At 35.9% G+C, this 13837-nt stretch overlaps 1 protein-coding gene across 7 annotated transcripts in view; it reads right to left on the bottom strand.

Moving 5' to 3' along the window:
* Positions 1–11110, bottom strand: part of LOC143238382 (uncharacterized) — a 74812-nt gene extending 63702 nt beyond the window's left edge. For 3 of the 7 annotated variants that reach the window (XM_076478532.1, XM_076478534.1, XM_076478538.1), the window contains exon 1: positions 10545–11110. In XM_076478532.1, coding sequence (XP_076334647.1) covers positions 10545–10605 — 61 coding nt within the window. In that variant the 5' untranslated portion in view covers positions 10606–11110. Of the gene's footprint in view, positions 1–6222; positions 6597–10540 lie in introns of those variants that run through there. The other 4 variants (XM_076478536.1, XM_076478535.1, XM_076478539.1 and 1 more) reach the window with 4 other exon arrangements.
* Positions 11111–13837: the final 2727 nt, after the last annotated feature.

Genomic DNA, 13837 nt, shown 5'->3' with positions numbered 1-13837 from the left:
CCGTGTGTTTTATATACTTCTTTTCGTATATCCAGGCAAAGATGAACTAGAGAAAATACAGCTATTGAACAGCACCTACCGCCAGCTCTTGGACTTTTATTCTCTGTTCGAATCTGTTCGAATAGTCGTATTTGACCGTCACACTTATAACGCCGTTATGAGCATAAAAATGCATAACGCGATTTTATATTTTTATTATGATAAGAAGTCACGAACGTTAAACCTGTAGATACATATCAAACACGCTAACCACTTGACTAGGTTCGACTCGCACTAAGTAGATAGTGGAAACATTTTTTTTTGTTATTATTCATATGTTCATATAAAAGCATGAAACAAAGAATTGTCCAATATCATGATACAAGTAAGCCCACAGGTAGCGACCGATATAAGCAACAGCTTGGGCTGTAGTTTTCAAGTTAATTAATACGAAACACCGACAACTCAGTAATGCGCGTCAAACGTGAAGGCGTTTCATCATGTGGTACCCACAATTAAAATCAAACCTTCAAATGCAAACCATTTTCAAATTTTCTATGATGCTCTTAAAGTCTACAAACACAGGCGGGATTACAAGGTGTGTGTGTGAGGCCAAGAGAGAGTAACTGTCCCAACAAATTTTTGTGTGGGATATAATATGCACACTATATTCAGAATAGTTAAGTAGGTCTTTCCACCCCACCCCCATATTTTGGTCCCAATTCCCGCCTGTCTCTCTGTATGGGTATTTTGATGTTTGTCCACCCAGGAGGGTCATGTTTCTTTAGCCTCTTCCTCCTTCCTTCAGATTTTGGTTTTCTTTTTTACTTACTTATATATTTTACTATTATTACTTTTTCTTCAACGGTCAAGCGTATTTATATATAGTACACGAGGGCCAGAGTAACCACCACTTTCTCAGGTCCCTTTCAGGGCAATGTCCATGCACGATCTACACATACACTTGATGCAAATAAAACATTTCTCTTATAGTTCCATAGATTATTTGCACTTTCATCAGTCAGATATTAATTAGAAAACGTTTACATAAAAAACCCTTTCAATGTTTTGTAATTAATCTCTAAACTAATGTGGAGTCTAGTTAATAGGTGGCCTTTTATTATTATTTTTTACATATTTATTTTTATTTAGAAAGTATATATTTACTGGGGAAAGGTCCTTAGGTCTATCATCATCATGTAAACAATACCTGTCGAGTTCGCTGACTAGTTCATTTTCTCTCCAATTGTTATTAAAATAATTTATTGTACTATGTAGGAGTCTACCTGCTCTTGTTTCGATATGTGCGTATTTATGCATAAATTCTGAAGATGTTATTCTAGGTACTTTATAAGCTGTTGTGAGTAATGTATTTTGTATCATTTATAGTTTTGTTTGCAGTTGTTTTTTGCTTACATTTATCCATGCAGGAGCTGCATAGTCAATGACGGGTCTAATGTATGTTTTATATATTTTCATAATGTTGTCTGCCGTAGCTCCACTCTTTTTGCCAGTTAAGACTCCCAGTATAGTTTGTTCTTCGCCAAATTTTTGTTCTATTATTATTTATGTGGTTTACCCACGTTAGTTTTGAATCGAACATAAGTCCTAAGAATTTTGCTGATGTAGTAATCTGGAGTTGTTCACCATTCATGTAAATCTCTGGTTGTGCTTTTTTATGTTTAGTTAACTTTGTGAATACTACTAGTTATGTTTTAGTTGTGTTTATTTTTATTCTATATTTTTGACAATATTCACTTATTCTATTTAATTGTGGTTGTATGTTTGTGGCTGCAATTGCTGGTGTTGGTGCATTTTTCCAGATTGCTACATCGTCTGCGAACTGTGATGAGCATCCATTATTTGGATCTTTTAGAGGCATATTATTCACGTACGTGATGAATAGGATAGGGCTAACTATCCCTCCTTGAGGTACACCAGTTCCGCCTATCCTTATTTGTAAAAAGATTATTTTTCAATTTCGCGTAAAGCTACACGAGGGCTATCTGCGCTAGCCGTCTCTAATTTAGCAGTGTAAAACTAGAGGGAAGGCAGCTAGTCATCACCACCCACTGCCAACTCTTGGGCTACTCTTTTACCAACGAATAGTGGGATTGGCCGTCACATTATAACGCCCCCACGGCTGAAAAGGCGATATTGTTTGGTGCGATGGGGATACGAACCCACAACCCTCAGATTACAAGTCGAACGCCTTAACCATGTAAAACGAAAACTGAACCTCAAGCTTCAATTTATAACAGATCTTCACAATACTTCTAATCTACTACAACCCTTACAGTTGTTGCAATATTACCCAGTCAAAAGATAAACACTTTCTAACAAGAACTTCTGAGTGAAGCTAGAGAAGGTATAACGATATATTCCCACTGAGCATACTCAGAGTACACACACACACACACACACATATATCGGTTTCACCTGTTGTCGAGAGGTGCTTTTTTGATGGTTTCACAATGAAAGACTGAAAGTCCAGTAGCAGTTTATGAAAGTTGGTTTAATATTTGTACCAACCTGTAAGTGACCAGTACAAATAGTTGAGGTCAACATTCATCTTCGTCTCATAGAGTTCATTTCAAACTTTTCGATGACAGCAACTGAATTGTACCATAATCGGGCGTTGGGCAGAGCGCCGCTTTCGGGAGTGTTAATGTATGAATATACATTTTAGGGTTGTAAGTTCGCAGACATACCGCTGTGACACTGAGGAGCAACTTTTGTGTGTAATATTTGATGACGGGAAACCTACTAGAAATCAAACTTTTTGTTAACCTGAAGATGACCTAGGAAGGTCGAAACGTTGTTCTCTGCTTTATTAGTAAAAGTGTCAATACCCATACCAGCCGTTCTGAGTTACATTGTTATGTGTAATGTTAAGATTTCGGGTTACGTACCATGATTTCGGTTCTCCTTACGTACATGTTTTAATACACATTTCATCTCTTTACAACATTACCGTGTCCGCTAAGGTTTTTGGATTTTTTTAAAGGACGATGAGGGACAAAAAAAATAACTTCCAGAATTTGTATTTATAAAAACAACCTGATATATAACACGAAAGAAAACAAAACGTTTCACAAACTGATTTCAGTTATTTTTAAAAGGTTTTTAGTTCAAGAGACGATCAATTACCTCTCGATTTTATTCGAAAATCGCCAAATAAAAATATAAATCGCATTGTAGTCAACCAGGTCCGGAAAGTCGTAGCTTACTCACCAAAAACGACATCAATGTAAATAACAAATCTGGATTCTCTACATTAGTATATTCCAAACTGTAAAGTTATATACAATCTGAGACCTTAACAATAACAAGTAACTCGCTTAAGTTTTTTTTTTGTAAACAGTTACCTACGTTGATAATATAACAATTTAGGTATTGTGGGGTATGAGGTGGGGGTGGACAGTGACAGAAGACTAAGAAAGTGGATTCTACAGATAAATGTTTATGTCGATTTTCGTCTTTTGTTTTTTTAATCAATGAAAGAAATACAAGATGTTGCCAGGTGTTCTGGAAAACTTGATTTAATCTAAGTTTTGTGCAAAGCTACACGAGGGCTATCTGCGCTAGCTGTCTCTAATTTAGCAGTGTGAGGCTAGAGGGAAGGTAGCTAGTCATCACCACCCACAGCCAACTCTTAGGCTACTCTTTTACCAGTGAATAGTGGGTTTGAACGTTATATCATAACGCACCCATGACTGAAAGGGCCAGCGCGCTTGGTGGGTGAGGATTCGTACCTGTGACCCTCAGATTGTGAGTCATGTACCTTAACCACACTGGACCTTCTAGAAAGCGCCTACATTCTCAAAACGTTTTGACCAATTCTACGCTAATATGATATATTTTTAGTTAAAATTACGTTAATGAAAACAAATATTTTCTAAATAGATACTAATACTTACGTGAGAAACGTCACTGTGCACTGTTACATATAATGCATATTTACTAATACTGAACACATGGGACCACCTAATTGTTCTCACAAATTATGCGCAGTAATGAACTATACGGTATGAATTAGAAAAATGTGCGTCTATTATCGAAGTGCATGCTGTTGGTTGATTTGTTTTCAATTTTGAGCAAAGCTATTCGCCCTTAATTTAAAAATGGTAAACTAGATGGAAGGCAGTTAATCAACAGCAACAACCGCCAACTCTCGGGTTACTCTTTTACCAACGGAAAGTGAGAATTATCGTCACATTATAACGCCCTCATGGCTGAATGGGTGAGCATGTATGGTGATGGAATTCGGGCTCACGACTCGCCGATTACGAGTCGAGTGCTCCAGATACGATAGCATATAAATAAATCACGCTTTTCTGAAAAATCGAAAACAATAGGGCCTACGCGGCTTAGACTAAAATACATTGGTACATACGAAAAATATATCTATTATTTATTGATAAAACAGTATTCTAGAAACCAAGTACGTGTATTTCGTTTGTTTAAAAGTTCATATAACAGAAGACCAGAAATAAGGTGTCACCAATACAAGTTTCTTCAGGTGGCGTTTTAGTATAACATTGATAAAAGATGTTTATTGGTTGGTTTAGAGCGAAGTCATGATGGGGAATCGAGCCCCCCCAGAATTTAGCGTTGTAAGTTCATAAACCTGCCCCTGTCTCAAATGGAAGTTATACATCTTTAACGCTAAAATATTGATATTATAGATTCACAGCAACATGGAATTCTGAAATCCAAAAATTAACACTATTGTTTTAAATTTCAAGAGTAGACTTGAATGGCTTACGTACAAGGTAAAACTAAGTTTAGATGCAAAAAGCTTTACACGTTTAAGCAGGGAGACGGATGGAAGACTTGCAGGAATATAGAAAAATTGTGGATTTATTAAAAATATAACAAAAAACATTAATTTATCAATAAGGGATTAAAAAAATAGTTGGGTGATGATATTAAAATTAACAGTAAAGATTTAAGTACATTAAATAGAAACAAAATATTAAAATAGGGATTGACCATTTAAAGGATTCTGGTTGGAAGGTTATTGTAGTAAACCATGACATGGGTGATTTTTTTTCCTGTTTGTACAAGAAAGGATGCTCGCAATATTCCATACCCTAAACGTTCCATGAGAAATTTAGACTGGTCTAAATGACGTTCCTATGAATCCCTTGATGGAGAAAGAAAAAGATGAAGAAAGATATTAAGAAGAGATAAAGTACCTGGACCAGACAACGTTTTTTCCAGGGTAGAATTCTAAATGAGATGAAGTAAAAGATATGCAAGCTTATTAACAGACGACGTACAGATGCCTAAGGATGTTATTCTTATTTTTAATGAGAATGATAAAAATTTCCCTGGAAAATTTCCTTACTTTTAGCCTGATTTCAAAAACTGCAAAGTCACCTTATGAAATATGATATTATTAAAGAAATTCCATATGAATTTATTTTGATTCTCAAGAATATTTTGAAAAAGTGTCACACAAAAGATTAGGTAAGAAAAACATTGGTAGAAGACGGAGAAGAACTAGTGAAGTGAGTGAAGGCGAAAGAAAATACTGTTACGAAAGACGTCTAGTCAAACTAGACCCTTGTTAGAGTGGAGTGTCTCAGCAGTCAGAAGGTTTTTCCCCATTTACGTTAATAATACTGAAAAGAGCGTAATTAGTAAATACTGCTAACTACATTAAATTCTTTGGTATTTCTAGCTGCAAAAGGGTATGGAAATATAACAAATTGACTTGTATCAGTTGGTGAGTTGGACAGGTATTTGATAAATAATATTTAATTACAGTTAAGATTAAAATAATGCATATGAGGTATCATAATTTCCATCATACGTTTAACGTAAATGGAGACCCACTCAACAGCGTAGAGAATAAGTAGTAACACTAATATAATTTTACATTAATTACAAACCAAATTAATTATTGGGTCATTAATTATCACTTTTTATAAAGTAGTTAGACCTAACTTAAAACAATTCTACAGTTTTAGTCTCGGTATCTAAAAATGGTTAGACTTAACAGAACGGGTTAAAATGAAGGATATCGTTCATTTAATTGAAATTAAAGTACAGAAAATTCGAACCTAAAACCTTCACATATCGAAGCTGCAATACCTGTAACGTAATAGTTACAATGACTGACGTTATTCTAAAAAAATCCCTTGGTCCTAAACTCTTAGCAGGAAGTTCAACAATGATTGTAAATTCATTGTTTACAATATGTAGTTAGTGGACTTACACGTACAATGTACTTACCGCAGAACTACACTTTGCAACAACAACAAACACCATTCTATCAGCAGACGAATCGCTGTCAAAAGTAACTATGGTGTGAGGGGGGATATTTTCCAGCAGTTCACTCGCTAGCCTGTGTGTATTATTTTTAAAGCTAACCTACGTTGCCTACAATATACCATACACTTGTACCATGATTAACGTTTCATAAGCGTGAAACGCGGTCACGCGCTCTTTCATGGTGAATGTAACCTAGTTTAATGAACTTAACTGCGACTTGCAAAATTCGCAGTTTCCGAAATATCGAGTCTACTTTAAATCTCGTGAATAGCAAAGACAAAAATCACCTCATGTAACATAAAATAACTGTATAAATCCTGATATTTATTGTCAAACGCATACAAGATGTGCAAGTGTATCAATCGCGAGATTGGACTAAAGAGAAGAGATGAAGAATATACCACAAACCTCGCGCAAACCGTATCATATACGTCATAACATTGCCCCTCGATGGGGTGAAGAGAAGCTGATGTCTCTAAACTAAACTAAAAAGTGAACAAGAAATATAAGTGTATAAATTGAGCAATTTATGACCAAAAGTATATAAGAAATACATGTGCATAAATTGAGCAATTTATGACCAAAAGTATATGAGATACATGTGCATAAATTGAGCAATTTATGACCAAAAGTATATAAGAAATACATGTGCATAAATTGAGCAATTTATGACCAAAAGTATATGAGAAATACATGCGCATAAATTGAGCAATTTATTACCAAAAGTGAACAAGAAATACATGTGCATAAATTGAGCAATTTATGACCAAAAGTATATAAGAAATACATGTGCATAAATTAAGCAATTTATGACCAAAAGTATATAAGAAATACATGTGCATAAATTGAGCAATTTATGACCAAAAGTATATAAGAAATACATGCGCATAAATTGAGCAATTTATTACCAAAAGTGAACAAGAAATACATGTGCATAAATTGAGCAATTTATGACCAAAAGTATATAAGAAATACATGTGCATAAATTGAGCAATTTATGACCAAAAGTATATAAGAAATACATGTGCATAAATTGAGCAATTTATGACCAAAAGTATATAAGAAATACATGTGCATAAATTGAGAAATTTATTACCAAAAGTGAACAAGAAATACATGTGCATAAATTGAGCAATTTATTACCAAAAGTGAACAAGAAATACATGTGCATAAATTGAGCAATTTATGACCAAAAGTATATAAGAAATACATGTGCATAAATTGAGCAATTTATGACCAAAAGTATATAAGAAATACATGTGCATAAATTGAGCAATTTATGACCAAAAGTATATAAGAAATACATGTGCATAAATTGAGCAATTTATTACCAAAAGTGAACAAGAAATACATGTGCATAAATTGAGCAATTTATGACCAAAAGTATATAAGAAATACATGTGCATAAATTGAGCAATTTATGACCAAAAGTATACAAGAAATACATGTGCATAAATTGAGCAATTTATGACCAAAAGTATACAAGAAATACAAGTGTATAAATTGAGCAATTTATGACCAAAATTACCCAAGAAATAAGTGTATAAATTGAGCAATTTATGACCAAAAGTATACCAGAAATACATGTGCATAAATTAAGCAATTTATGACCAAAAGTATACAAGAAATACATGTGCATAAATTGAGCAATTTATGACCAAAAGTATACAAGAAATATAAGTGTATAAACTGAGCAATTTATAACCAAAAGTATACAAAAAATATAAGTGTATAAACTAAGCAATTTATGACCAAAAAAATAGTTTCATACATATATCATGAGATATTGTGTGGAACACTTATAACTAATGTTCTACGTAATAGGTAAGTGGTAAACATCAATCAAGAGGAATATCCACAACAACCATAAAAATCTGTGCATAAGGTCGCACGTTTCATTCATGTCAACAGCAACTAGTTGTGCGCAAATAACAAAACATTACTTGGAGCAAAGTTTAAAAACTGAAAAAAGTAAATTCATTAATCTTTTGGCTTCATTTTCTTCTGTGACGTGTCTATTATCTGCAGGGAGCGACACGTGATAAATCGGAAGTTAAAACCTGTGTATGTGTAATATATCTAATTTAAATATATCTTTACACAGTTTCAGGTCCCAAAAACAAAATGGCGAACACAAAATTATACAATAACGTCGAGCCCGGCATGGCCAGGTAGTTAAGGCACTCGACTCGTAATCCGAGGGTCGCGGGTTCGAATCCCCGTCGCACCAAACATGCTCGCTCTTTCAGCCGTGGGACGTTATAATGTGACGGCCAATCCCACTATTCGTTGGTAAAAGAATAGCCCAAGAGTTGGCGGTGGGTGTTGATGGCTAGCTGCCTTCCCTCTAGTCTTACATTGCTAAATTAGGGACGGCTAGCGCAGATAACCTTCGTGTAGCTGTGCACGAAATTCAAACCAAACCAACAAGATTTTATATAATGCAGTTTCAATCTAGTAAAGACCAAGTAAATTCGATGTTATCACTTTATTTATAATAAACTCATGAAAAAAACTTCAAAAGAAGATTCATGATCTTGTTTAATTTAATGACACAGACAATTTTCGTGGTCTTGTTTTTCAACCTCATTAACTGATAAACAAAAGTAAGTAAGTAAGGAAATGAAAACCGGAGATAAACAGCATACCGAACATATTGAGGTACGTTTACAAGAGCCCCAGGCAAGGTTAAGAAAAGTTGTATTGTGTAATATAACTAGAAAACTAACATTCTTTCCTGGCATTCGTGCGTAAGGGTAAGATAAGGCACTAGCAAGGGAACAATACAATTTCATTTATTACAAGGCCTCCAGACATAACAATATTAACACTTAATATAAATATGTAACTTTATGGTTATTCTCGCGAATAAAAGTTTATTAATTATATCTTAACCAACCTAGTTTGATTTAAATTTTAATCATTGAGCGTTTTATCAGACGCGAAAAGTAGAAAGCAATTGAAAGACGATCCTCTCACATTCCAAAGTTACAAGTTATAAACTAAATATATTTGCACAAGTTTCTGGAAAGTATTCTGTTTCTTGAGTAAATAAAACCAAAAGGAAGAGCCATAAATATTTCTTGCTTTTGAAGTTCATACGTCGTGCAGTGTTCTAGCTTACAGAGTACATAATTCTTCTCGTGACTCATGACATGCGCACGTTTTACTGACTGTCTGACAGACAACAAATACATTACACGTTCGTGGTGCGAGTGGCTAAGATGGGTGATCTCTCCAAGCGACCTTCCGGTTCCTCTTTTGTGGAAATTAAGGTGTTTTTAAGTTAACCTTTATTCTTCATCAAAACTCAATTTTTCCACCGCTAATATCTTTCCGACTGTCTTTCACAAGATAAGTACATTTCTCATTCTTATTCGGCCCGGCATGGCCAGGTGGGTTAAGGCGTGCGACTCATAACCTGAGGGTCGCGGGTTCGCATCCTCGTCACACCAAACACGTTCGCCCTTTCAGCCGTGGGGACGTTACAATGTCACGGTCAATCCCACTATTCGTCGGTAAAAGAGTAGCTCAAGAGTTGGCGGTGGGTGGTGATGACTAGCTGCCTTCCTTCTAGTCTTACACTGCTAAATTAGGGACGGCTAGCGCAGATAGTCTTCGAATAGCTTTGCGCGAAATTCAAAAACAAACAAACATTTTTATTTGTTTTAATATTCATATTATAAGTGTGTGGAAATTACTCATTTATTGTAATACACTGTGTCAGGGGCGTAGATTTTGGGAGGAATAGGTGGGATACATCCCCCCTTCACTTTAGGTGGGGGGTATGGTGCATACAATCATCCCCCCCTACAGTTTGGTCTGTTGAATTGTTTTATTGCATCACAGGCCTACAAATCGTGTGTTTGTTCTTGTGAGTCTCGTATTCTTACCAATCGAATTACATAATTAGGCCTAGATGTAGGATTTTTCAGTAGCCAAAATGTACATCTTTAATATAGGCGTGCTTCTAAGTTTTTCGATCTATGCTATAGTTTGTAAACTAGAAAAAAATAGCACTTGGCGTGATTTTTGGATGAATTTCACTTCAAATTTTGGCGAATATTAATTATATATCGTAAGTATCATAAACCTGTCAGTCGTCTAAAAAGATTCTGAAAACGTACCAGTAGAAATACTGATATTGCTGTTCCCTTGCATAAAAATGTTTCCTCTGTCTACTAGTATTATGATTTTGTTTTACATATGTCAATAGTTTATGGCCGAAAAAACCAAAAAGTTAATTTTTTTTTCAATGATATATAAATCACATCTTTACCTACCCTGCTGTTTTCCAGTGCTTCTACAGAATGGGCATCTTTTATTTTGAAACAGTGCTGGCATTTCGTTTTGCTAAACATATTTGGGGCAAATTTCTTGCAATCGCTTTTCAAGGTTGTCATCGCAGCCGAAAATAAAAAAAATAAACCAACAATGAAGGAAGACGCAAAATCAGTGATGCTTCGGAAAGATTGAATCTATCGTATAAAGATGACTACTTAAATTGAGTTAAATTAAAAATTTCCCGCCATTCCACGGACTGGGATTCGTCTGCACAGGTTCACGCCCTGCACTGCGGCAAGTGCCGCTAGTAACAAACTGCGTCGTTATCACTACGTTGGTAATAAGCAATTAAAACCAACCAATTTATGTATTTCAGAAAAGCCATCTCTCGAATTTCAACGTTGAACGACAAAGAAAAATATTAATATTTTGTCAGTACAACTAAGTAATTCGTATATTACGCTAGAGCGCATCGAGACATCTTATCCTTACGAGCAGCTGTACATACCGCTAACCCTCTTCAACAAACCTTTTCGTATGTAACCACAGATACAAACTGCGCTTATGTTTGGTACTGCCGTTGAAGTCGCCACTGTATACTCTCGCAACCAGTAGTCTTTGATTCGAAAATGCTGAAAGGCAAACGCGTGCTTTGAAAATTAATAACGACGGGTGTTCTATCCAACTATTATTTTTGTTGTAATGCTACCTGATATACATATAGAAAGAGAGAGACACACAGACGTAATTAAGTAGTGTATGTTTAAGTTAATGAATAGTGAAAATGACAAAAAAGGACGATTTTTTACACACATACACACACACATACATATGTGCGGGATATATGCCTAGTTTACTGTATTCATTAGTGTTCTAAATTAGAATTCTTTCTTTTTATATACTTTAAATTTTATATCCGTAATGACCTTCATGGACGGCTTCGTTATATTTTAAGTAGATGGATGGGCGTCCTCAAAGGATGCAAGGGGGCACTTGTCCCCTTAAAATATGAGAAATATAATTATTTCTTTATATATTTGGGGCCCGGCATGGCCTAGCGCGTAAGGCGTGCGACTCGTAATCTGAGGGTCGCGGGTTCGCGCCCGCGTCGCGCTAAACATGCTCGCCCTCCCAGCCGTGGGGGTGTATAATGTGACGGTCAATCCCACTATTCGTTGGTAAAAGAGTAGCCCAAGAGTTGGCGGTGGGTGGTGATGACTAGCTGCCTTCCCTCTAGTCTTACACTGCTAACTTAGGGACGGCTAGCACAGATAGCCCTCGAGTAGCTTTGTGCGAAATTCCAAAACAAACAAACAATCTTTATTCATTCAGTTTATGTATACGAAATCAATTTCACTTGCCGTAAATCACCTTTCATAATCACGTATACGTATATGCTTACACGTAAAACATCAGCAAAAACACTTTAGTTATTCGAAACTGCTGCATACTTAAAAGATGTTAGGTTTAACTGATCCTCCCGTGCTTATCTAGATTGGGATCAACACCAGGGAATGATATCGTCAATTTCTTTATTCGTCTGTCGATAAACCCAATGGGTTATCTGTACTGTGGTCATCGCGAGTATTGAAACTCGGTTTTTAGCGTTAATTTTTTCAACGAGCTTCTTTTCCAGAAGATCAAATACTAAACACTCTTGAAATATGAATATTACCATAAAGCCCTCCCTCGATGGTTCAGTAGTAACTCTCAGGTATTGTAGCGTTATAAACTAGGTTTCAATACCCGTAGTGAAAGGAGCACAGATAGCCCATTGTGTAGCTCTGTGCTGAAAATACTTTTCATTTAACATTTTTGGCGAAGTGTTGTTGTTGTTGTTTTGAATTAAGCAAAAAGCTATTCAATTGGCTATCTGTGCTCTGGCCACCACGGGTATCGAAACCCGGATTTTAGCGTTGTAAGTCTGCAAACATACCGCTGAGCCACTGGGGGGGGGGGCTTTGGGAAATGTTGTGTACAGTTTAGACTAAAAAATTATACTATTTCAAACGAGGATATATATATATATATAAAGATATAAACTCTAATGGTCCGGCATGGCCAGGTGCGTGGTGCGTTAAGGCGTTCGACTCGTGATCCGAGGGTCGCTGGTTCGAATTCCAGTCGCACTATTAAGATGCTCGCCCTTTCAGCCGTGGGAGCGTTATAATGTGACGGTCAATCCCACTATTCGTTGGTAAAAGAGTAGCCCAAGAGTTGGAGGTGGGTGGTGATGACTAGCTGCCTTCCGTTTAGTCTTACACTGTTAAACTAAGGACGGCTAGCGCAGATAGCCCTCGTGTAACTTTGCACGAATCTAACAAATAAAAGACAAAAACAACAACAATTAGTTTGTCTATTTTACAGCAAAGCCACATTGGTCTATCTGCTTTGTCCACGGCGGGAAAGCAAACCCTAGATTTTAGCGTTATAATTCTGTAAACCTACCTGTATCTCACAGGGAGACTTATTGTATACAAATACAATGTATACATTTAAGAGATAAAGTACCACAAAGAATCATTTCTAGGCTCAAGTTAAGAAAGTTCAGTTGAAATTAAATGAAATATTAAGAGAAACCATTTATGTCTTAATTTGGATAAAGTAAAAAATTCGAGAACGTCTAATCTCGGATTTCAGGTTGTTCAAATTATTTAAATATACACTTTGTAGTAGTGTAAAACACCAAGACTAATGAACCCGGATCTGATATTGTCTGTAGAACCCATTGTAATCTTGGCTTAGAGAAATTAGAAAGTTCTGAAACAACTGAACTCAGATTTCAAGTGTTTTTGGATTCCTGTTTCAAGTGACACAAGCAGATAAGAATGGGGGCAAATCATTCCTAGAATGGATGGTAGTTCATCGTAGGTTAACCCCAGCTAACAGCTGGGTAAACTAGGACTAGGACAAGTGGGATGAAATGTCTTTCTCAAGGACACAAACGCACGACGCGGGTCATCCTTGAACTCGCAACCATCCGACTACGAGTACAAAGTGTAAAATTAGTAAAAATAACAAGAACGTTTTACCTCACATCTAAGGTAGTAGAATCCATTTAATATCTAAATTTACAGGTAGAAGAAAACACCAGAATATCTAAATTCGGATGTCAAATTGTTGAAACCATTCAAGTCTTGAAATGAATATATAGAAGAAAGCATCAAGACTTCTATATTCAGTTCTTTTAGTTTGTTTTGTTTTGAATTTCGCGCAAAGCTACTCGAGGGCTATCTGTGCTAACCGTCCCTAATTTAGCAGTGTAAGACTAGAGTGAAGGCAGCTAGCCATC

Source organism: Tachypleus tridentatus, chromosome 13 (assembly GCF_004210375.1).
Source record: "Tachypleus tridentatus isolate NWPU-2018 chromosome 13, ASM421037v1, whole genome shotgun sequence".
Classification (NCBI taxonomy): domain Eukaryota; kingdom Metazoa; phylum Arthropoda; class Merostomata; order Xiphosura; family Limulidae; genus Tachypleus; species Tachypleus tridentatus.
Note: the sequence above shows the minus strand (reverse complement) of the source record. Positions and strands in the feature narration are given on the sequence as shown.